The sequence below is a fragment of the Mirounga leonina genome, unplaced genomic scaffold, assembly GCF_011800145.1.
Source record: "Mirounga leonina isolate KUSES-001 unplaced genomic scaffold, KU_Mleo_1.0 Mir_126, whole genome shotgun sequence".
Taxonomy (NCBI): domain Eukaryota; kingdom Metazoa; phylum Chordata; class Mammalia; order Carnivora; family Phocidae; genus Mirounga; species Mirounga leonina.
Genome location: NW_023270314.1, coordinates 32,059,296 through 32,085,890, shown reverse-complemented (window position 1 = coordinate 32,085,890; position 26,595 = coordinate 32,059,296). Strand labels below are relative to the sequence as shown.

At 39.6% G+C, this 26,595-nt stretch overlaps 1 protein-coding gene across 1 annotated transcript in view; it reads right to left on the bottom strand.

Annotated features, from left to right (window-relative positions):
- The window catches only part of NELL2 (neural EGFL like 2), a 324,025-nt gene that overhangs the window by 130,270 nt on the left and 167,160 nt on the right, over positions 1–26,595 (bottom strand). The window contains exon 13 of the mRNA XM_035002828.1: positions 14,588–14,713. Within this exon, the coding sequence (XP_034858719.1) occupies positions 14,588–14,713 (126 nt within the window). The remainder of the gene's footprint in view (positions 1–14,587; positions 14,714–26,595) is intronic.

Genomic DNA, 26,595 nt, shown 5'->3' with positions numbered 1-26,595 from the left:
GAAAGAAATCTATTGAAAATGTCACACTGTGAATAGAAAGGTAAATACTAAATCCACTTGAGCTTCATGCTATTAAATGAAAATAACTCACATTTTCTAATGAGAAGACTCAAAGATACTTCGTACAGGTGGGGCCATGTTTACTGAGATATAGAAGGTGAGTAGTATGTCCATAAGTAAAGAAAAAGGTTAAAAAACAAAAGAAAAAGCTATTTAGGCCAGTGAAAACCACATCCACAAAGACATCCTCAGAGAACGGTATAATAAAACCTGCCAAAATGGAGGAAGAGGGGTCTAAAAATCTAATGGAATCCAATAAAGTTAGCACCGTTATGAGGTTACTGAGAAACACCACTTTTAGTTGGTCGCCCAGTTACTGTGTGACACAGGGTGTGACTGGAAGGGCGGGGGGGCGGGGCACCTGTTGCTGATCCTGGTTTCGGGTAATACAGTTGCTCAGTGTTCTTGGCTGAGACTAGAAGGGAGCAGAAGCGTCTGCTGCACAGGTCGCTATGCTCGGCCATAACCCCGCTGTGTGGAAGAGCTGGGCAGAAGCAGACAGGAAGGTTATAGGGCTAGATGCGGAGACTGACACACGGTGGGGAATTGAAATCTTCTGCTAGATCACTTCAGGGGCACGTTCTCTACTGCATTCTTGCAAAGTTAAATATGCTTTGAATTGAACTGCTAAAATCTCCAATAATCAGAAGTCAGTTACCTCCTACTCTCCTTCTTCCCCCCAATCCCCCCCAAAAGCTAAGACCTTTAGTTCACCCAGTTTGAGAATGGGGGCTGGAGCCAATTATGTTAGCATCCATATTATAGCGTGGTAGCTTATCAAGTTTTGCATTGCATTATTGTACCTTATCAAGTTCCACTATGATAGTTTTGCAAAGCAGAAGCAGCCTGTGGTTTGTAGAAGGATGTAGTTGGACATGAAGCTGGAAAGACGGACTGCTTTGCTAAGCTCTGTGAATGTTATTCTGTGAGCAATGAGAAGTCACTGAAGTTTCTAGAGAGGGAAATGACTACATTGAATAGGAAGGTAGAGCCATGGATAAAGTTGAGGTCATAATGAGGCAAAAAATTCCACACAGTGAGACTGTCAGTAGAACATCTAAAATGTCCAGATAAAAAAAAACAATGAAGATTTGAACTGAGAAGGTGACAGTGAGGATAATTATAATGCCAACTTACATTTTTATAATGCTTTGAAAGGTTTTCAGCATTCCATTATGTACAGTTTTACTATAGAAACCCACACCAACCAAGCAGACTAAGGAGTAAGGACAATGTAGATTCTTTCCTTCTCACTTCATCTCTCTTCATCTCTCATTACCTCTCATCACCTCTCATCATCATCTCTCATCATTCTCTCTCTCTCTCTTTGTTAAGTAGGTTCCATGCTGGGGATGGAGCCCAACACAGGGCTTGAACTCGTGGGGCTTGAACTCACAACCCTGGGATCAAGACCTGAGCTGATACCAAGAGTTGGACACGTAACCAACTCAGCCACTCAGATGTCCCTCATGATTATTTCTCATCATCATCATCTCTTCTTTCTCTGTCTCTTTCTCCTGCCCTCCACCCCGCCATCCAGCATCTCAACTGCCTCTCTATTCTGGAAACAACATCCACTGTGTGAATCCAGGTAGGAAGCAGGACACCCCTCCCACTGTGGAAGCCAAAAGAAGGCAAGACACGTTCTCCCCCAGCCATGCTCCTGCCACTTCGCAAATACATGGCCATGTGACATAAACTAAAACAACTACATGCTTCTACCCAGGAATTTCGAGCATAGAATGGGTGATGGGGAAGCAAAGAGATCACGAGCATTCATTTTCAGTGCTATGTGTCCTCGCACGGCATCCGTCCGGCAGTGGCTCCCAGCAGCAGGGGTGACATGTTACGATCCCCCCACCCTGAGAAAACTGTTACAGGGTAGAAATTCCAGAGATGCCTTGGTCTCTGTACATTTTCCAGACTGCTCCTTAAGCTTTGTATGTATTCTTTGAGCCCCTTCCACGTTCCCAGGAAATCCCCTAAAGCTTACGACAGCAGATTTTTCCTATTACTTGCAACTAAAAGCCATGACTACATATAAACAAGTCATATTTTCCCCCTGTTTGCTGACAGGAAACTGAAATTCAGAAAGGCTGAGAGTTGCCTGTGATCACAAGGGCAGGTGGTAGACAGCTGCATAGGGCTCTTGACCCCGTGCGCTTTCAGTTGTTTATCAATGGATTCATCAGATTCTGCACAAATGTGGAAAGCTTTACCGCTAGAAGAGGGGCAGATAATACCACAAATTGTAATGTGTGCAAAGAGAAGCCACACAAAATCAAAAGCATTGTTAATATCAGCCAAGCTAAGGCCGACAGCCCCAGGCCCTGATACTCCAGCAGAGGACTTACAAACAGTAACATGTCCTCTTTCATGGATTAATTCACAGTGAAATCCCACAAACCAAATCTACATGTTGTATTCCCTGTGATGATTACGTTCTATGTAATATGCCGTCACCTCCTTACAAGACATTGACTGCTACCCCCTTCTGGGAGATACAACATCAATCAAAGAACAGACAGGCCATTAGAAAACAAAACAACATCCAATATTCAATAGTTTTATTTCCGTGGACCTTTTCTAGTTTATCAACAAATTATATGTATTTTTGGTCTAACCAATTTGTTCTGCTATCAACATTGCCATAAACTAAAATTTTTAGGAGTTTTAAAAAATTGGCCAAGTACCTGACACTACAAGATAATGGCATAAAAGTTCTTCTTGTGACATTACTATTTAAGTTTCTTATAATTTAATTTCACAAGGAAAACCAATACAGATGAGTTCCAAATTTATTGACGTGTCTGATGGTTCTTCTGGGGTTTATATCAATGTGACTTATGGATTTAGTAGGGTCATGACTCATAAAGAAGATGAAACTTTGACATTATTTCTATATTAAAACATTCACGGCTTAAGATGACCATATTTATGCTCACCTTAATACCATAAATCATAGGTTGCAAACTAAAAATATTCTAATTCATGAGTCAGACAGACAAAGTAAATAGCTGAGGCAGACTGGTTGTAAGAATTCTGGTATTCAAACATGAGTGTTCTTACTGGAACTGCTGAGTCTGAGTAACTGGGAGACAAGGAGTGTGGTGAACTGGAGAGGCCTTCTTCTCAGAGGGCTGCAGTGATACCAACCCAGACTTAATGGAGAACAATCTGGAAATCTGGCTGGAAATCCAGATTTTCATAATGAAATCTTTTGGCTGTTTAAATGTTGAATCATTAAAATGTCCTAAAAGCCAAATGTGTTATCCCTGAGAGCCAACTGTGGCCCATAGGTCACTATTTTGTGACTCAGATATAGTCCTGCTGGCATGGAGCCTTCCTGAATGAAAAGGTCATTCTCAACAACCCTTCATTCCATCCAGAGGGTCTATGGCAGCAGCAATCCTCCAATAACCACCTAAGTCTACAAATGAATTTTTTAAATAGTGCTTTCAAATTATTGTCTGTGAATTCCTTCATATTATTAAGTTCAGGATCTTTTAAAAAGGAGGCAGATGAGAAATATACTATATCATCATTTGATTTACTATGTTTGGGATAAATGTATAGTCTATTTCTGCATAATTTTTTGTGTTTATACGAGTGTTTGTGTTCGTTAGAAGCAGACTAGGAAAATGTTTTAAAAATAATGAGCATCCTTAACTTTTACACCAAAACCAATTATGAAAAAAGCAATTCAACCATTAAAGTGAGGAATTTGGGCATAAATATGAACTAGATTCCCACTCACCCGACAGACTATCACTTCATCTCCCCAGACTTACCCTAGAATTATTAGAATTGAAATATTGCTCCTCAAAACTGGGAAAGAGATGGGAACTGAGAATCATTTCAAAATATAGTTTGGGACCATTTAACAGAGTGAGCTAGCAATAATAGTGCATTAGTTTTCTTTTGTTGCCATAACAAAGTATTCTAAATCAGGGGCTTGAAACAACATAAATCCTTTACTTTATACTTCCATAGGTCAGAAGTCTGACAGGTCTATCGGGCTAAAATCAAGATGTCCACAAGGCAGCATTCCTTTCTGGAGGCTCTGTTTTCCTGTCTTTTCCAGCTTCTAAAGCCTGTTCCTCTGGAGGCTGCTCCTGCCCATGGTCCCCTCTCATCTCCTGAGCCAGTCATGTTGTAACTCTCTGACCATTATTCCTAGTCACATCTTCCTCTGACAACAGTCAGGAAAGTTCTTTTGGAAGGACTCATGTGATTAGTTTGAGCCCACCCAGATAATACAGGATAATCTCCTCATTTCACTGTCTTTAACCTTAATTAGGTCTGCAAAGTCCCTTTTGCCATGTTAGGTAATGTATTCACAGGTTCTGGGGATTCGGATGTGGACATTTTTGGAGGGTCATTATTCTGCTTACAACAAACAGGAACATAATAACAACTCCTACTTATAACTGCTTACTCTGTTCCAGCCGTCACGCTTATTACTTTGCATACTTCATCTCATTTAATTCTAAAAACGACATATAAGGTATGTAATATCATTCCACTTTAAAGATGAAGCAACAGGCTAAGAGGTTAGAAAAGTTGCTCAAGATCACAGCTAGTAGACAGCAGAACAAGGACTCAAGTCTAAGAAGACTAAAGGAGCTAGGATCTGGAAGCTAAAATGCCACAAGATGCTCAAGGGAAGAGAGGTCTAAGGAGACTGTGATTTGATTTGAATCAACTAATGAGAGAGGCCCTGTGGACTGCTTAGCTATTTCGCATCTTGTTTTTGTTGCTGCTGCATTTCATAACATTTAACGGACATGTGTATGCAAATCAAATCTATGGTATAAAAATGCTGCAGGTAGCAACTTAATGGTTATGATTTTGTTCTAGAAAATTCTAAAATCAGTTCTCATCGACCACACTGAAAATTTACTTTCATGGAGTTTCAGGAACACGAACAAAGTGTTCTGTCATCTTTAACATGAAATACTGCATCACCTTGATTCTAGGTCTGCACCGATTGTTAGAAGTATCATCAATTTAAAAAACAACTTTTGGGCAAAAAGGAAAAATAACATAAAAGAAAAAATAAAGCACTGCCTCTTCAACATACATCTCAATTAGAATGTGTACAGGCTGAGTGAAATGTTTCAGAAACGGTAAAATGTGTCTTAGAATTTTCTACAGGATTTTCTGGCTTTATCGCTTACAATTCCATTCACACTAAACTTGCTATTATGCAAGAACCTATACTTTTTTTTTTAAAAGATTTTATTTATTTATTTGAGAGAGAGAGAATGAGAGAGAGAGAGCACATGAGAGAGGGGAGGGTCAGAGGGAGAAGCAGACTCCCTGCCAAGCAGGGAGCCCGATGCGGGACTCGATCCCGGGACCCTGAGATCATGACCTGAGCCGAAGGCAGTCGCTTAACCAACTGAGCCACCCAGGTGCCCCAAGAACATATAATTTTGTACCTACTCTTCCTCCATCCTGATATGTTGTCTCACACTTCTTCCTCTCCTGAAATGTCTGTTCATCCTTAAAAAACCTCAATTTAAATGTCATATGGTGATGCCTGCCTGTATCCAGGCGTAAGCCAGATTATTCACTGCCTCTTCCGGGCTCCCCACAGCTGTCTGCATGCTTCTCTGTTACAGAATGTACCACAGTGTACTATAGTGATTTATTTATACGATCTCCATCTATTAGATTGGACAATAACCTTACCAATGCATCCATATCAAGGTTCGGGTATAAAGAAAACCAAAAGGAATGTGTGACATCTCATGAGTTTTTCACAATCACTTACCTACAAAAGTTCTTACATGACACATTTTTTTGAACTTTTTTTTAAAAGATTTTATTTATTTATTTGACAGAGAGAGAGACAGCAAGAGAGGGAACACGAGCAGGGGGAGTGGGAGAGGGAGAAGCAGGCTTCCCGCCTAGCAGGGAGCCAGATGCGGGGCTCGATCCCAGTTCCCTTGGATCATGACCTGAACCAAAGGCAGACACTTAACGACTGAGCCACCCAGGCGCCCCTACATGACGCATTTTTATTCCTCTCTCTCAACCCTTATTCCCAACCTGGTGGCCTTATCAGTATTTAGCTGAAGTGGGTTAGTTAGCTATAATATTCAATGTCTGTAGTAGGCAGCCTTTAAGGATGATCCCTAGTGATCTCCACCTCCTGATATTCATGCCTTTGTGTAATCCCTTCCCTTTAGTATGGGCTGCACCTAGTAATTTTCTTCTAACAGATTTGCAACAGCAAAGGTAATAGGATGTCACTTACTGGCTTTGATGAGGCACATTGCCATGTTGGAAAGGCCCACATGGTAAGGAGCTGAGGGGAACCTCCAGGCAGCAGCCAGTAAGGAATGGATTACACCAACAATCACTTAGGTGAGCTTGGAGAAAATCCTTCCCCAGCCCTGGTGGACACCTTGATGGCAGCTCTACAAGAAGTCCTGAAGCAGAGGACTATAAGAGCAGAGGATTCCTGACCCACAGACATTGTGAGGCACTAAAATGTGTGTTATTTTAAGCTGCCAAATTTGGGAGTTGTTTGTTATGCAGCAGTAGATAACTAATACAATGTTACCCCCCTTGATAAAACAACTTTGAGTAAAAGGAATCTTCATATATGGCATCAGAAGTTTTATGAAGAAAGGACCAATACTAAAATAGGTGGCAACAGACAATGAAAGTACTGTTCAACCGGTCAGTGTGGGTCTCTCTCCCCGCAGCAGAAGCACACGGGAGAGAGCGTTCTCAATTTAAGAAGCTCACCCTCTGAGCCCAATCCCATGACTGAATATGACAGTGAGGAGGCCTCCTGGACCGGGGAGAAAGGGAGAGCATCAAGACAAGGCAATGTCATCAGGAAATCACACACCCATTGCAAGATTAGATCGGCACCAGAACCAGAAGAGGAACTCTGTTCCATGGAGCACTGGAATAGTGAGAAGGCAGAAGGAAAGTCGAACTTTCATACGGCTAACATGTCAAAGCCAACAATCAGAGAAGGACACGAAAGGCATCTCTTGAACTTCAACTCCGATAATACTGTCCTCCACAGGTGTCTGTTGCTAAGACACCGCTCTTATTACACTCCTGGCATGTATAATCTTTTTATTCCCCTATGTGAGTTTTTGACTCTGTGCTTTTCGTACAAAAATCTCAAAATAAAACTCAAATAATACATCTATTTGGGACAAAGGTGAATTAGGGTTTACTGACTAACCGAGGGAAAGCAGGTGAGGCTGGCTAACGAGGTGGCTCCCATCAGCTCAGCGCTCAGGTGAGCTTGCACAGAGGTAAGCTCATGGAGGCGCGTACCACTGAGTGCTCTGATGATAAAACCGTGGCCAGGCCGGGGGTCATACATGGACACGATGGCTGCACCGAGAGGCTGCAATAAAGGCTCTGACAAGCCTGGAAACCTCTATACATTGGAGCTGGGATGCTTCCCCTACTCACTGACAGATGCAGATTGCACAGACTCCTTTCCAAGCTTTTCATCTTTAAAAAGGCAATTCAGCTCCCTGAGCCTTTGGGCCTGTTCCATTTTGAGCTGACTGCTAATTGTATGCATGCACATATGTGTTTCAGAAAAGAGATAAGCACATTGCCTTGGCCTCCTCACTAACTGCACAGACATGACTCACTTCTGTTCTCTGCAAGTTTTCTAAACGTGGCCTGAAGTTTTCTAAACATTAACCCTTTCCGGTAACCACACTCCACATTCATCAAGAGATGTTTTCTGGATTATGTTTGCTTAAAATTGCTTTTTACTATTAATTCTTTGAGTCCTGGGGCTTGTTATTTTCATTTGCTTTTGTGATCATGTTTGTATTTTCAAACTTCTCAATAATAACTATACAACGTAATCATATACGGTGAACCACAGGAAATGAATAAAGTATCTTCTAGCACTAGGGGCCATATTTTAAATTTTAAAACCTAAAGTTGCCCGATTTTCATATTTTGTGAAATATACAGTTTTATCATATTTTGCAATGGCGATTTCGGGAGAAGAAAATTTTAGAGTGGTTGTTCATAAAAAAGCAGAAGTCCTTCCCAATAGTCATGGCGACTAGTAGACAGATGGTAGGATTGGCTGATTGCTGATTGTGAGTCTTTGGAAAAGAAATCCACACAGAAGCAGCCGAGCTCATAAAATCTGCTCTGCTGGAGAATTGAGCAGACTCATTAATTATTTAGAGGTCATATTCCGTACTCTGGGCAGATTAGTATCCTCATAGGGCCCCTGGATGCATCTAGGTAGCCCCAGAGCACGCCAATCTAATGCTCATTCGCAAGAGCAATAGGAACCCCCCGTCCTAGGAAGTACAACAAATCCACCTACAGAAGGAGTTTTCTAACTTCCAGAGAAAGTGCCCCTTAGTTATATCAAGGTTTCTCTTTTCTTTTTTTAAGCCCCTTTTCACAGTTACATAATAAGTACAGTTGAACAGACAAGAACACTTTGAATGCACTGCTCCAGCAAAGCTATGTATTTTTCTGAAAAATAATAACTCATTTGAAAAGTAACCAGACAAAAGTGCCCAGTTGAAAAGGTCCCAGAGAAATGAGACCTTTCCTCAAGAGGATAGGTTGTCTAATCATAATTGGAACAACAACAATGATAGTAGCTCACGTTTATTAAAGATTTCTTCTGTGCTAGGCATTTTACTAAAGATAAAGTGCCAAGGCATTTTACAACCAAAATAACCTTGTTTATTTAGAATTCTTTTTGTGTGAATGCTGATATGCACATTTTCACTTCCTGTTCTTTATCATTGTTCTCTCTGGTCTGTGCTTCTCTGCACCCCCTCCCCCCATCCTCTCTGCCATTGTCTGCACTATCTTATTCCCTTTACTATTTATATACCAGTAATTACCATCATATACACACAGTGAATTATCTGTCTTGTTCTGTACTTGTGATTTTGATAAATCCATGGAGGGCTATTTTTAAATAGCTGATAATGAAGTTATTGTCCATCCATACAATAAATTACCAGCTCCAGTTTAAATTCTTTTTGGAGGAATGCAGAATATAAAAAAATACTGTGATTGCTGCCTTTCCAAATATTGTCTTTTTAAAAACTTTAAGCCATTTACCCTTTCTAGCATTGCTTGATAGGGAACTTTAAAGAAACACACACACACACACACACACACACATCAGCTATTTGAGGAAAGGGCACCCATGGGTTACAAATGACTTAAAATCTGCTCCAGTTGCACAGTAGTAAATCCTTCTCTGTAACCTTCTGTGCATGACAATAGTATCCAAGACTCTTTAAAATGCTAGGAAACTGATAGTAAAAAAGACAAATGAAGAAAACTTAATATCATCATAAAATTCATGACTCTTTCTCCATAATCACCCAACTAAACAAATCTGACAAACAGGATGGTAGTGATGATTAAAAAAAAATCAGTATTGACCATGTTAGAGAAAAAGAAGTAACTACAACAATAAGATCATAAAATGTAAGCACTAGGAGTATTCAATGCTGTAAAAGTTAAGTACTTGCAGAAGTAAAATTCCTTGGGGAACACCAGAGGAGGCTCTTTGTTTGACAACAAAAATGAAGTGTCTAGTACAATTCCTTGTGTTTAGACACTTTCTGGACCTTCTGTGATAGGTAACATGGACCAAAGCCAGCATCAGAAGCTCCTGGAATAACAGAAGCAGTCAGGGTCCGTAGAAAGCATATGGAGGAGGCATCAGGATAGTGTAATTTGAGGGGCCCTAAGGAATCCCCTCTGCCACCTCTGCTGAGGACTGAAATTTTACCATTGGGGAATCATTCTCCTATGTTCATCTAAGAAGAGGTTTCCGAGAAGAGAAAGGAGGTGGAAGAATGGGGGACAGTGGGTCTTACTGAGAAAGCCAAAGGACAATAAAAGGACACAGGGCACCATAAAAAGTGAGAGAAGGCATCACCACACAGGACCTAAAGGAAACTTGAAGAAGAAAAGGGAAAGTTTGAAAAAAGAAGTATACCTTTTACAATTTTGATCAGCTAACCCTAAAGCACCATTTCTCACCCTTGGCACCATTGACATTTGGGTCATATAATTCTTTGTTATAGGCGGCTATCTTGTAGTGAATGTCCTGAACAGGATGAAGATTAGTGACTCAGTTGGAAAGTAACCAGAGAAAAGCTCCCAGCTGAAAGGATCCTAGGAAAGTAGAATCCTCAAGAGCCTATTAATAATGCTATAGGGTGTTTAGCAGCATCCCTGGCCTCTACCCACCTGGTGCCGGTAGCAACTCCCTTCCTCACAGTTGTGATAACCACAATGTCTCCAGACAGTGTCAAATGACCTCTGGCAGGTAGGAGGGCAAAACTCACCTCATTGGATAACCACTGCCCTTAAGGATCAATTTTCTCCCTAAGCTGGGCAAGACCTTTTCCATCCCTTCTACCAGTTTGCCCTTCCCAATTTTTTGTTCCCACTCTACACAGCAGTGGGAAGATTTACAAGCTCATCAACATGTGAAAAAAGAATCGGAAATCCATTTTTAAATTATAATAATCAGAGCAGAGAGATATAGCAGGAAGATTTGACATGAATGCCTCTTCACTCCATATATTGTTATCCTTTGATAATTCCACAATTCTTGGATTCTGCCTTTGTTTCCAGAGACATTTTATTCTTTGTCCATTACACAAGACCAGTTCCAGGAAGGGATGTCCAGTAAAACTCAAAAAGATTTGCCCAATTCAATTAACACTTATACAAGTGAACCAAGAAAACCATTAGTCCAGATCAGTAACCAAGCAACTTTGTTATGCATAAAAATTAAGTTATTTTTGCAATTAGAGATACTGAAGAGTGGGCTTCTAACATCTTGGCTCATGTGAACCAAACCCTTTTCTTTCCCTTCTCTCTCCCCTCCTTTGTCTTTTTTCTCCTTCCCTCCTTCCTTCCCTCCATCCTTCTTTCCTTCTTTTTTCATTCTCTTTCTTTCCTGTAGGTGTACCTATTCTTTCCTCTATGAGAACAGGAAGGGACATGAGAAGGAAAGCGATTATGAAGCATTGATTAGAAAAATAAATAAATAACACCCTCGCTGGAAGGAAAATTATATTAATGGGTTTAGAAGAGCTTAAACTGCTATATCATTTTTGCCACTGAGTCATTAGTGTGGCTGTATAATAGAGTCAGAGGCCCAGAAAGTGGCGATTTATACTTCTTCTACTGACTTCTGATTCAGAATTATTATAAGATCTGTAGGGGAAACATTCCTCTTGGAATTGAAGCTAATGAACTGAAACAATCTACAGAAAGGCAGTTTAATTACTGAACATTAGAAATTAAATAATGTATTTCTCTATAAAATATGAATCTTTCCCTTTATTATTTTTGTATGGTCGCAAATTAAAACATGGTGAATAATAGTGGAACTAAGAATAAGGAAGCTTATCTTTTTGCCCTCTTTTTGCCCCATGGGTAAGGCAATTAATCTCTCTGATCCTCAGTTTTCCCATATGTGAAAGTTAGGAGATTGGACTAGATTATCTTTAAGAATTCTTCCATCTCCAGAATTTTATGATCACGGGGGAAATATAACTCAAACTGTCTGGAACTGAAAGAGAAAAAAAAAACCTATGCAATTCTACCAATTATGGAAGGTAATTACACTGTAGCATACATGATTTCTATGCAAGAGCTAAAAGGTTATAAAAGCAAAAAAAAGCTTCTTTTATTGATCAAAGCTCTTGACTATAAAGTAACATGTTTCACTCTTAAAGTCTTCTTTAAGTTAGAATGATTCATTTTCAGGCGGGGCAAGCAACTTTGAGAGTCTGCTGGGTTCCGTGCTGAGAATGTCAGCTACATTATGGCAGAGGGTTCTTCAATAGGAAGGAGGGGCAGGGATCCAGAAGCAAAACAAATTCACAACTCCAAGAGCTCAACCACAAACATCAGAGAATGGCTCTGCAGTGGTGTTTTGACATTTATTCTGGAAGGCCTACCACTGCAAGTATGCGGATATCTGTTTCTAAATTCATGGAAAATAAATCCCAGTCTTTATCAGAGAGATAAGGTCCAACTCTGTTCTTATGGGAGCTCTTGAAAAGGTACAGCCTAGATACCTTCAGCTGCAAGGCAAGCCCCCATCAGAAGAGTCATTTCTTCGAGGCTTTGGTACAGATGCTAACATTAAAGTGTGCAGGGAGAGATTCAAAGAGGGAGAATTTAAGCATTCATTTCCTCTACAGGGACCCTGAATGTGTGCTGACCCTGTATGGTCTAACATAAAAAGTTTTGTCAAAGATCGCCTGACTTTGGACTACAAAATAAAATCCACTCCTATTCCCTAGGAAATCCAACTTTCACATATGGATGTAAATCCTCCAATTTGTAGACCTACCCACAGTATATAGAAAATTAAAGGGCAAGAAATCCTTCTTTAAGTGGAAACAAATACTGTGCATCATTAAGGAAATACATTCCATCACCTGCCAGATCTTGAAATTCTTGGCTCCGGTTCTTTAGGCACAAAATCATGGTCTGAACCGCTTTTCTTAAAATGATCTTGGCCTTCATTGGCATCCCTACAAAGGGATACTTCATTGATATCATTAGATACTTTGGAATCTTAATGGAAAATTCTCCCTAAGTAGTCAAAAACAAATAGTCATTTGTGGGATTTTATTTGGAAGGAAAATACACTGGGAGAGGTAAAGCCAAAGCAGGAGCGTCTCTGGAAGGGATGACAGCTCAAGTATTCCTTGGATTTACAGCCAACAGACAGGCTTGGAATGGAAATGAATCTCTTAAAAATACCCTGCCCCGAAGAAACACTCCTCATTCAATAGCAGGCCAAATTATGTGTCATGTATTCTTATTTACAACCTCGAACACTTTTTAAGAATATAAGAAAAACAAAAAGAATCAACTAAGAAGTATAAACATGTACAAAGCTTTTTAAGTCTTTCATGCCAAGGAATTGGCAGACTCCTTGAAAACTGCTAGCACTCTTTTTTTTTTTTAATGAGCACATCTTGAAATATCGCTCTGAGAAGCGGTGGTTTTGCTAAGATTATTGTTCTTGTTGTTAACAAATACACTGGAACTCAGAATTATTGATATTACCAATAATACAGCAAACTGTGTATTTTATTCTCCATGTATTTACTGAGATTTGTCATTTATATTCTTTTTTTGTGTTGAAAAGTATCTCTGCAGACCTCCTTCAAGAAACTCTGCCACTCAATGTGATTAATTTTTGTCTAATGAAAAAGTGCAGAATTGGTCCCATAATGTGGAAATGTTTGGAATTAAAAAAATAACCCACTGGCAACTCTATATTAAATACATATTCTATCTTCAAAATATCTTTGGGTTATTCTCCATAGATTGGAAGGTCACTTCTTATTGTTCTTTATACCCAACATTTTGTTTTTATATAAATACTATATTTGAATTTAGAGGAAGGACCTGCCCTTTGCTCTAACTGATAAACAAGATATCAAGTAGTACACACTATGGTCGCTGTAATGGAAACTTAGAAGAGTGCACTCTAATACGAAGGCATAAGGTGACACTTTTATTATAGATTCATATTTTTACTGGAGTGTTATAGAGTCTTTTTCCCTGAAAACCTCTAAGTATTATTTGTACATCCATCTGATAAAAATTATAAAGTTGGAGGTAGAGTAGAAAGTGACAGGTAGAGTAAAAAGTGACAAGAATAATATTTTTAAGTGCTCTCTGGTTTTATGGTCCCACATGTTTTTCTAAAATTTATTTATTTTTAAGATTATTCTATTTGAAAAAAAGGAAATCCAAAGAAATGTCTTATTTCACATGCACATTTCCTCAAACCCTATAGTCTTCAAGCTACTCGTCTAGCACCATTTTCTTTCAATATTCTAGTAGGAATATTGGTAGGAAAGAATATGAAGCAAATGGGTTGTCTTATCCCAGGACCAACTTTAGGCATTACTAACACTCAAGATATCCCTGAACAGGACTCTGGATGGTACTGCAGGGCGTGATAGTTCATAAAACAAACATTAGCAAAACTTCTTTGATGTACTCAGCTGCATTTCCCAGATGCATGAAGGAGCTCGATTCTCTTTAATATTCCCATTTCCTAGCACTCCAAGAATCTATTTCTGAAAACATCACATTATTTATGTTCTTCTTCCTCTATGCAAAAACCTACTGCCATATAAAGGAAATATTATTTAAGGGTTGTTTCTCACATTTTCCATAGAATTCACAGAAGTTTTGAGTATAAATACTGTTTAAGTATAAAATTAGCATAATACTAATTTGGTTCTCTAGTTTTTCTTTAACTCTCCTAACAGGAAGTACAAAACTTACCCAGAGCAAGCAGGTATTCCTTTCCTTAGAACAGGTTCAGAATTAACTACCAAATCAAAGAGATAGGCTTTTCCTTGAGAAAAGTATTGTTCTGTTGTAAGGGAGTATTTATGGCATAGAAGTAGACTTAAAAGGAACTCTTAAAAGTAAATTTAAGGCACGGGAATATGTACTTTCACAAACAGTCACTGTTTACCTGTACACGAATAATCATCAATTCTGATGTATCCAGTTTTGCAGACGCACATGAAAGAACCTGGGGTGTTAACACACATCGTATTCTCACGGCAGTAATGACGTCCTTCAGCACACTCATCGATGTCTGTGAAGGAAGAGGAGGGCAAAGAGGTCAACAGTGGCCAATATTCTAGAGTTTCCCTATAATTTTCTTTGGTGGGGAGAGGGCAATGGTTTCCAATTGAAAAGCATTTTTAAAAAGTATTCAAACCATCTCTAATAGGAATGTTTGACGTTCAAGTGACAGAAACCATAAACATTTTTTTCCAACAGCTCTTGCTGGAATTTCAAAGATGTCTGTATATTTCAACTTGCAACATTCTAAATATATTTAGAAATTTTCAGTGCATTCATCTACCTGTGTTTGATAAAATGAATCAGAAAGTACAAATCTGGCTACGTTAGAGTCTTGGAATCTTCAAACTCTGAGCCTATCATATTATTGTTTTTTGATTCACTGGCTATTTTCTATACTTGGGGAGACCCTAAGAGGTAAATAAGATATTCACATACATCAGAACTTGAATAACTTCACTTAAAGACATGAAATCAATAACATGTAGCTTATTAGAGATACAAGTAGAGCTATAGCTATCCCAGTAAGTGTCTGAACAGAGATGAAATTACAATGTAGAGACCTGATATAAATGAGAAACCATAAAAAAAAAAAAAAGGCATACTGAAGAACTTCCATAGGAATTCAGACACCAGGTTTTAAGTGTAAAGACTTACACATGGTAAGCCATAATGGTCTCTAGTACTAATTGGAAAGAATGTGAATTTTTACAATAAGATTGTCCCCATTTTATAGCGCCTCTGTGCACGGAATATAAACTATCTTACAAATATTTTATCATTATGAAATACTCTTTATGAAGGGCCTGAATGCATGGGCCAGGCATGGCATTTCTCCTTCAGAAGTCTGCTTTCTCAAATCCTTATGCTGAATCCACAAAGTAGCAGTGCTCTCATTTGTACTAGTAAGAGAAATGGGTCAATTTTAGGAGATATCAGGTGACCTACTACTACAGAAGTCATGCTATTCCTATAACCTCAGCTATGTTCCCAGACCTGAAAGTATCACAAGAAGTAACTGATAAAATCTCAGAAAGTTGTAGGTTAGAGGGGGACCTTGGCAATCATCTAAGCTAACTACTTATTCTACAGATGGAAAAATGGCAGTCTAGAAAGGCTCAATTTTCTATTCAACTTCTAAATGAAAGGTAATGCAAAAAACGACACAATAAATTACAAACCTCTTACCATACAAAGCTCCTCCCAGGCGTGGCCCTGACTTTTTCAGTTTTATAGCCTATGACCACACCCTTTCCTCCCTCTCAGGGTTCTGGCCACACAGAGCTTCTGGTCAGTTCTCAGATGGACCTGCTCTTTCATATCTGCCTGCCTCTGTGCATGCTGTCCTCTCTATTCCTTCTTTCCCTATCACCAGTCTTAGTGGATCTTGCCCACCAGTGGATTATCCTTCAAGAATCTGTTTAGGGGCGCCTGGGTGGCTCAGTTGTTAAGCGTCTGCCTTCGGCTCAGGTCATGATCCCAGGGTCCTGGGATGGAGCCCCGCATCGGGCTCTCTGCTCGGCGGGAAGCCTACTTCTCCCTCTCCCACTCCCCCTGCTTGTGTTCCCTCTCTCCCTGTGTCTCTCTCTGTCAAATAAATAAATAAAATCTTAAAAAAAAAAAAAGAATCTGTTTAAACGTCTCCCTGTGAAAACTTCCCCAATGAAGTAAAATGCTCTCTATGCAGTGCTCTCTTGGAACTTTGTGTTTCCACTGCAGATTCATCCGCTGTACCTTTATTAACTTTTGTAGGCTTCTTCTCTCCAATAAGCCTTATATACTCCTCCAGGGTAGAGATCATCTATTCGTGTCTCTTAACTCTAGCTGCACATTATAGTCATCTGGGATGCTTTTTTAAAACATTGGGCCTTGCACCAACTCTCAAACCCCCATCCCAAATCTGATTTAACTATCTGTGGTGGAACACAGACAATGATTTCTTTTTTAAATCTTCTCCATGATGAGTCTAACGCAGGGATCAGCAAGATATTTCAATAAAGAGGTAGATAGTAAATATTTTAGGCTTTGGGGCTTATAGGATCTCTGTTGCAACTTTAACTCTGTTGTTCTAGCATGAAAGCAACTGTAGGCAAATGTAAATGAATGAGCCCGGCAATATTTCAATAAAATTTTATTTACAACAACAGAAGTTGAATCAGATTTGGCCTGAAGGCCACAGTTTGATGACCCCTGGTCTAATGCATAAGCAGGGTCAAGAATCACTAAGTATGTAATTCATTTTTGTATTCACAATACCTTATAGGGTGTCTAGGATATTTCAGGGTCAATAAATGCTGCCGAATGAATGAATAAATGCTTTAAGGCTGGTTTAAGGAAGAGCTAAGAATAGATCTCAGATGATCTGACTCCTAGTATAATATGCTTCTCATGATACCATGCTACTTCTAAATGTTTGCACTGGTCTGCAAGGAAAGTATCACATTCAATTACAGCCTAAAAATCAAACTACGGGCACCCTGGGGGGATATGATGAAAACTCATTTGCTTCCAGGGTCTTAAGATAATAATAGGAATCATATGGGACAATTAATGTGCTCAGCTGGATCAATGGTCTTTAACCCCACTCCTCTGAGAGAGTGCTGCAGAGAAGTGAAAGTTACCAAAAGCCACTGCAGGAGTCCCCTGGGCTTAAGCTTGTGAACTGGAGGGATGGCCATGAAGAAGTTCATGTGCACAAAGGTATAAAGAATTTACCTTTGGGGAAGAAAGCGCCAAGAATATTGAACACAGCTCAGTGGTGACATCTTGGTTATCAAAGGGGAGAATTATTGAGTACACTGTGGCCCCTCCTCAAAACAAGACGAGTTCCTAGTGAGAGACCATATTTTCTGGTAGAGTCGAGGATGTAGCTTCAGGGCCTAGGGCAGGACTGAGTCCCAGCTGGAGCAAGCATTAATTACTGAAGGCACTGTCCCTCTTTCCAAACAGTATGCTAGAGGGGGAAGCCTACCTCAGTAGGAGGAGCCACCAAACCTGGCAAATCAAAGTCAAGTACATGAAGCACAAGAAATGAGAACTTTGAGAGTATTAATGTCCTATGAGAAGAGACAGGGAAAAGGGACAGTTAGGGTGATTTCTGTTAATGGGCCCTATTTACAGCCAAAGTTATCAGATAGTTTGGTTTATAAGATAAATAAGGATGTTTTGTGAAAGGGCACATGGGCCTAAATACTATCTCTAATAGTTGCCTGTGGTGGGTCTACATCTCACATATTGGGAGACATTGGCCAGTCCCATTTTCTTTTGTAGATGTTACCCTTGAAGCTAGCATATGATCAGAGAAAACACAATGTAGGGTCATAAAGCAAAATGAGGAAACCTACTTAACGTGAAGCCTTTTAGGTACTTGAATGATTTTGATCACAAAGAAATAACTGGATTCATGACCTAGAGATATGAAGTGTCAGGAACAGTATTGTGGGGGGAGGGGAGTAAAATACCAAAAAATATAAGTGCAACACTGTATACCCAATTGCCAGTTGTCTTTTTAAATTTCTCATGCCCCGTCTTCAGAAAAGGAAGTCCCCAAAGAGCCTCATTTAAAACCGCAAAGCTACATAAATGTCATTTCTACTTATATGTGCAGATACTCACAGGCCCCAAAACGGCACGACTCAAAAGTGATCTGGCAGAAAATGATGTTCAAACTTAGTCCAGGGTATATTTTCATTTGAAATCCCAATTCAAAAACTTAATGTCAAATTCTCACGATTCAGTTCAATTCTCGACATGCTTATTGAATGTCTTCTATGCCCAAGTCCCTTTCCTGGATTTTCAGTCATACTGATGACCCTGAGTGGTAGAACTAGTCATAGGTGGAGAGTACCAGGGATGGCGTTTGCTGCAATAGAACTTTCTACTAGGCAGACAGTACTGCACAAAGTTGGAAAGAGCTGCCACAGAAGGTAGCTCCTGCCAAAAGGAAGCATTCAAGCACGGGCTGGACATGCTGTAGAGATTCGTGCAAAGGGCACGCTGCCGGACCATGTGGCTTTTAACAACACAACCAAAATTCAGTACAAACACAGTTAAAGCATAGGTCCTGCCCTGAAAGAACTTACCATCCTTTTAAGTACTATCAGCATCAGCCACATAATGCCTTCTATGTGTTAAGCCTGCACTCTAGAGAACAGTATCTCCATGAGAGGCTCATGGTTCCTTAAAAACAGAGGATTGCATGGTCAAATAAGTTTTCAGGACCATTATATTACTACTCTTCCTCCATCTCCCTCCTTAAAACTCACCATGTATGTGAGGAAATTACAGGCTCTGAAATATCTAGTCATGTTTTTAAAATGTTCACTCATTAATTCAACAAGTATATAATGCACTTGCAACATGTCCAAGTGCTGCATTAGGCAACAAAGATAAATTGTAGCTGAAGAAATAACACTTAGACAATAATGCTATGAAGTGTTGCATACTATATAACGGAAACATGTAAAATGTGCATTAAATAGGGAGCAACCAACTTCTTTAACACAGTGCCTTTTTTGTTCTGAGCTTATTAATGCGGAACAAATTTGGGAATTTATACCTGGTGATATAAATAATTTTATAACTCTTCCCCCCCCCCGCCCAACTTGAGGAGCTGATAATGAAATTAAGAAGCCTGGATACAACATGAATAAGAGCATAAGGTCCTATATACCAAGTACTAGAATAGAATAGAATAGAATAGAATAGAATAGAATAGAATAGAATAGAATAGAATAGAATAGAATAGAATAGAAGAAAAGAGAAGGGAAGGGAAGGGAAGGCAAGGGAAGGGAACAGAGGAAAGAATGCACTCACTACCAGGAATGGTATTCAGAGGAAAGTTGGTGACTAAGAGCAGGGACAACCAAGGACAATTTGCTGGTTGGTGTGGCAGGGCATGAGGTAGATTTTGAAGAAGTAGGTTTACAGTGACAGACTTATACACAGAAGGAGGGGGCTGCCACAGAACAGTTTCCTGTCAAACAGAGATGCTCAATGATGAGCAGGAGGATTGTAGACATTGGAGTCTAGTGTAGGCAGCATAGGCAGCAAAGACATGAAACACTGAGGAACAGTGAATATTCCATTTGGTTGGAGTTTATGCAGGAAATAAAACAGAAATATGGCTATGGGAGAGGAGACACAATGGGAATGCACTTAAATCTCCAACAAACACAAGAAAGGTATCTTCCTTGCTGTGATATGGAAACATGAAAGCATTTGGAAGGAGGGGAGTAGGGGAAGTGGCATAGAAAAATAAATCTCATGAGAGTTGGTAAGATGGAGCAATTGTGGAGCTGATGAGTATGACTGAGGTGAGGAGAAGTTCATTACATTAAAGTAAGCTCCCTAGCCCCAGTTTCTCCACATTACTTATCAGTGTCTGAAAATATCGTATTAAGTTATTTGTTGGTATGTCTGTTGTCTCTTTCTATTGGAACAGAAGATTCGGGAGGGTAGAGACCTTATTCTAGGACAATGGCTGACCCTCCCTAAAAATCTGCTGGATGAATCAATGAATCCTTTCATGGCTTTTCATCTAGAAGGAGAAAGGATAAGGATCCTAATCCACACTGGTCTGACCTGGAGCTCCACTTGGCAGAGCGAATCCTTTGTCTTCCCAGTACATTGCCCAGGCATTTACTTAGACATGAGCTTTTTGTAAGAACAGTGAACACAAGCCACTGTGGTAAAATACAGTCTTGCAGGAGGAAGGACCCTGTGGTGGGAATAAAGAAGGCTGGGTTCTAGTCTTTGGCTCTGTTATAAACCTGACAGGCATTTCATCTCTCTGGACCTTAATTTCATCATCTATAAAAACAAAGGCTAGAATTTCCATGTCATTACCAGCCCTCATACTTTACAATTCTAACAAAGAGAACATGATTTCTATGGTTGCAGGGGAGAATCTGATTCTCCAGGATTTTGTAGGATACATGGTCATCCTCTAACAAACTTAAAAAGCATAAGAAAACTGTGCTTCTTACACTTGAACAACCTCTCTTGCCCCAGGATAATTCAAGCTGATCTATTTTAGAAACAGGAATTTATAAATTTTTAAATTCCCTTTTATCCTATCTGAAAGCTGCAGCTGACTTTGTAATTATTCAGAATCACAGATTTCTAGACCTGAAAGGAACTACAGAAATCATCTAACCTAACCGCAGTCATTTACAATTAAAGACACGGGAGGCACAGAAATGCCAAAGACAAATTAAGAAGGTGGCAGGAATCAGATCGTGAAACTTTCATGAGCCACATTAAAAAATCTGAACTTCATCCTATATGAAATGGGAAAGCTTTTAGGAGAGGGTTCCTTGAATCAGATCTGGGTTTTTGGAAGATCCTTCCAGAACAAGTTTACACAGTTAATGAGTGGAAATCAGAATGACAACACTGTTTCCAGACCCCAGATCCCACATTAATGTTCCCTTTGGCCTATGGAGTCGTCTCCTTGGAGACTATCCTTGGAGGCAGTGGGCACTCAGGTATGATGCCCCCTCTTCTGTGGGCTTCTGACACACAACCTGGCTATCCACCTCTCCCCTCCCCCCCATCTTATGCTTTGTATGTCACTGATGCCATTAAAAAAAAAAAAATGCTGTATTTCTAAGGCTACAGAATTTTATCTCAATTTTGCCCTGTAAAAGGATTATATCAGCATGTTAATGAACACTAATGCTTTCTTTCTCAGCCAATAAAATCTTGAAGTCGTGCAGCTAAACAGCAAGGACTCCACATATTGAAGAGGAGCACGCATCGGTATGGGTTAGAATTGCTAAGTCTTGGCCCACCAGCTGTGAAAAACTGGCTTGGCAAAGTTGGCAAAGAGATCAATGACTTAATTCATAAACCAGGAAAAAAGCCTAAGTTCTGAGAAATGTAATTCTGGAAAGAGATTTGAGAATAACATTTGGGAAGATAAGAGTATTTTTGAAAATAAAAAAAAAATTTGCAAGTAGGCTGCTCAGTAAAAAATCAGTGAAGAATAAATTAAAATGTCATTTACAAATAGGCTAACATTAAAAGGAATTGCAAGCAATCTTATTTGAAGTCAGTGGCATTAACAAGTTTGTTTACCAAATATTCATTTTTATATATTAAAAACTATATCTATCATGTGCTACTGACACACATGATTTTTTGACATCTCAAAATAAAAATCATATATTTTCTTCATTCATCTTTTTGAATTCATTCATTGTAAATTATACGGTACATTCCTCAAGAGTAAAAGCTCTAGTATTGTATCATTGTTCTTGCTACTTTTAATAGGATACATTATTCCTAGCTTTAGGATTCCTGCATTTAAAACAGATATACAGAGACATGCAGTAGAGAAATTTGAGACAGGGTTGAGAGTGATCGTAAAATTATACCTGTGGGAAAAGGTGAGATCATTTGGAATACTAAGGGGCTGAGATAACAAAAGCATGAGTAGTTTATCCATGTAAGTAATATTTATTGAATTCTTACTATTGCCCAAGGTATTAACGACGACACCAATGGCATGGCCTTGAAGAAGACAGATGTGGTATCTGACTTTGCAGAGCTATGGACCTTCTCAAAGACAAGTAATAATTTTTAAAAATGCTGTGGGAATTTGATAAGGATAGTGCCATCTGGAACAAAATGTGAGCACTCCAAATCTTACAGGCAAGGTAAGGCTTTTAATAGGGTGTGACATCTAAGCAGAGGACTAAAGGAGAAGTAGTTAGCCAAGTGAGATGGGAAAGAGGAGAGCATTTCAAACAAGAGAACTATGCTGCAAAGTGAAAGAATCTGATATATTCAAAGAATAGCAAAACATTAAATGTGGCTAATGAAGTAGCAGGAGCTATTTTGTGTGTAGATCTTGTAAGACACACAAAAGAATTTGACCTTATCCTATGATCAATGGGAATCTATTGAAGTTTTGTAAATCAATTTTTTATTATATCATATGTACACAGAGTATAAACTGTAAAAGTACAACATAGTGCAAAATTAAAGTCAGTCCAACCCACAGCCACTCAACTGTCCCACTCCTAATCTCCTAACCACTTTTACCAATTTCCTGTGCAACTGTCCAGAGACACTGTCTGCCCATATAGGGATATGCACGTGTGTGTGTGTTTGGGGGGTGTGGTGGAGGGGATGCTTCTCCTCTAAAGGGTGCAAGTGAATGAAATGACATTAAGCAAGATCTTTTTAACTGCAAGGTACAGGATGGATGCGAGAAGAGCAAAACTGGAAGCTAGGAGGAAGCTCACTTGTAGTTTGGCTTTCTGTGTCTGGGACAGTATATTCTAGTTGCATATGGACAAAGTGTGGAAATATGGATATATATGTTGATAGAGATCAGGAGAGAAGACAAGACTGGAAGTCAAGATCTGGGAGCCTCAAGCACAGAGGAGGTAATTAAAGCCATGGTATTAGACAACATCACCCAGGGAGAGGGTGCAGAATGAGGAGGAAAAAAATAAGACAGGGGCCCTGGGGAACTTCAACATTTAAGGGACAAGTAAAGCAAGGAGGCTGAAAAGATCACTCAGAGAGGTAGCAACAAAACTAGAAGAGGGTTGGAGGTAGATGAACGTTGACATAGTGGTCAGCAATCATCTTTCAACACCTTCTATATTTGAGGTAATCCCCACCTCCCCAAGATGGAAGTCACAACTCAGATTTCAGCATACTTGGCAGCCAGTCTATAGCCTTGTAACCTAGGACTTTCCATCGCGAGCCCTTACGCGAAACTTCAATTCAGAAGAGAATTCACGAGGAAGCAAGGTTGTGAAATCTAGCAAGCAGGGTGGAGAAGGCGTTCAGCATTCAGGATAGGAGCAGTAGGACGGGTTCTGGAGTCCGGTCCCAGACGTCATCAGTGAACAGTAGGCAATATTCGTGTGAGTTGTAGTGTTGACAAAGCGAGGCAGAGGTAGTGGGATCTGTACCTACGTGTGACATGTGTGGTCCTGGCTGAACATCATCTAAACCTGTCCTTTCACATTTATTGTGAGCCACCCAACATCCTTCAATATATTCCTTTTCTGCTTTAACTGCCAGAGTGGGTTCTGTTGTTTGCAACTCTGATCCCTGATCAATACAATGTAGTATCATGAAGACAAGGTAAAGAAGTATTTCAAGGGGGGGGGGTGATCAATAGAATTAATTGCTGCCTAGAGGTCAAGCAAAATGCGGGCTGAACGAGGTCTGATTTAACATTATGGAAGTTATCAGTGACCTTGGTGAAAGTAGTTTGGAGGGGAGCTGGGGCGAAAAATCTAGACTGAAGTAGATGAAGGAGAGCCTCTGACATGAAGAAATGGAGGCAGTGAAAATCAATTACACCTTTCAGAGATTCGGATAAAAAGGGGAAGAGGTCAATAAAACAAAAGCTAGAAGGGATGTGTGGTTAAGGGAGATACGTGAGCATATTTAAATCCTGATGGGAAGGAGCGAATGGAAATAAGTTGAAAACAGAGTTTGAGGGGATAATGGATGGAATAAGTTTCCTCTGAAGCCAGGAAGAGATGAGATTCAGTCCTCAGATGGACTCATCACTCCCAAGAGAAAGGGTATCTATTCCACCGAGACTGGGAAGAAGGAAGAAAGGGTGGGCATGAAGCATGTGGGTTTAAGTAAGGGGAGCAGAAGGGGGGTTAGTTTCTATTCTCTGTTTTCTTGGTAAAGAAGTTTCCTGTTGAGAATAAGAGAATGGGTAGAATCAAAAATTTGCATGGAGTGGTGAAGGTTTACAATAATCATTGTAGGAAATGAGAAGAAACTGAGCTGGGCTGCATAGTAAGATTACTCAAGCAGAGAATAGCACCCAGCAGGGTTGGCAGTCAAGCTCCCACAGGTCTACCACTTGACATTTTTATAACACTTTGGTTCTGGTGGTGCATGTTCATCTGTATTATATGTTAATTCTCACAACCCTGTGACTTAAGGGGCACTTAGAGAGTTACCCCCTTTTCACAGCCCAGGAGCCCGTATGAAGTGGGGAAGTTGCCCAAATGTTTGCGGTAACTTAGTAGTTTGCAAATCGTGAATAGAATCACTCCATATAACCCATGGTTCCTCCACAATCTGGTCCCTATTTCAGCAGTTTGATCTAACACCCCTGGCTATAATCCTCCTGTTGCAGAAAAAAACTCCAAAATACGTCTTGCTCTTTCCCTTTCCTTACTCCCCTGCCAATCTAAATTGGATTCATTCTTCAAGGCCCAGATGAAGCTCCAATTCCTGCCCAGTGTGTCCCTAACCTCTTTGGCCATGGGGAGTCCATCTGTCTCTACTTCTGCACTTTTTGTCTGGGCTTATTCATGGCTAGTTAGTAGCTATTTTGGCCGAATCCAATTTGCTTGAAATTATGGAACAGACAGGCTCATTTGAAAGATTGCCTTGTCACATTGGACTTGAAAATTCATCAAGTTGAACAGCACTCTTTCCAAAAAGGCAGATTAGTATTTTTAAATATTAAAAACTAATTTAACAAAGATTGATTTATTTTGTCAAAAACAAGAGTTTCAGTCATTACAATATCCAAATTGATGCCTATTCAGAGTTATTAATCTAAACATTACATCAGTGCTTTCATGAAAGATATGGAACCACTCCAATTTCCAACTGCTTGTTTATACATAAATCACCAACTAAACTGCAATGTTAAATTTGACAATCTTAATCAATGTTTAATGTTGATTAGGAAGTATGACCTCACAACAACTCAGTACCAACAAGCATAGTCCTACATTTTCAGTCCCATTTCTTCACTATCACGTTCTTCTTTAAGGATATGAACATCTTGTAAAAATCTGTCTGGGAGCACATTCTTTTTTTTTTTTTTTTTTAAGATTTTATTTATTTGACACAGAGAGAGAGATAGAGAGCACAAGCAGGGGGAGCAGCAAGCAGAGTGAGAGGGAGAAGCAGGCTCTCCACTGAGCACAGAGCCCGATATGGGGCTCGAACCCCCTGGGATCGTGACCTGAGCCGAAGGCAGCTGCTTAACCGACTGAGCCCCCCAGGCGCCCCTGGGAGCACATTCTTTGTATCAAAGAAAAATTACTTGGAGGAAAGTTAAGATGGAATAAAAAAGTAAAAATGAAAATATTCTTCTGTATTATTAAAATCCCAGGAACCTATTTCTATACCATACCAATGAATAAGAGATGTAATTTCAAGCCATAATGTCCAAACACATGAGGCTCTTCTTGCTCTGGAACAGTCATTTGCCCAAACAAGTCAAGTTCTTTTCCACAACGTATCTCAAATCTCTCATTTCTCTGTCAGGTTCATTTAATTTATGACTAACTGCTTCCTGCAATCCACAGCCAGTGTTATCTCCTAAAAAGTTACTCCTTTGTCCATTCATGGTACTGATAATGAAACTAACATTTACTCTCATGTCTATTGCTTTGACTGTGTCTTTTCATTTTTTTTCATAGCATCACGTTTTCACAAAGGATCCCAAACAGAATCTCAGGGCCACTGAATCAAAGTTAGATTTGTTTTATTTGTGCAATTCTTACACGTTTCTAGCTATACTGTTCCCTGCCATTAACCATGCTGAAATTTCCGTCTTCTATCCAAGCCTTTTTTCAGATATCCTTGATGCAATGAGATTATCTTATTTTATACTGGAGTTGGTTTTCTTGGAAGCAAATGAACACATGAAGAAAGGAAGAAACTGCAAAGGGAATGCTATTGGTGGTTTCATTTCAAGCAAGTGTTAGTTGACTTCAAGACTTTTAACAGATTTAACTAGGACACATGACTTGGATTTTTTGGAAGGCAAGATAAAGCTGGTATTTGTAATATAATCTCTAAGTTACATCTGACCTGAAACTTAATGGAGTTGCAAAAGTTCCATCAATTAAATTTTTAAAAATTGTTAATCATGTGACA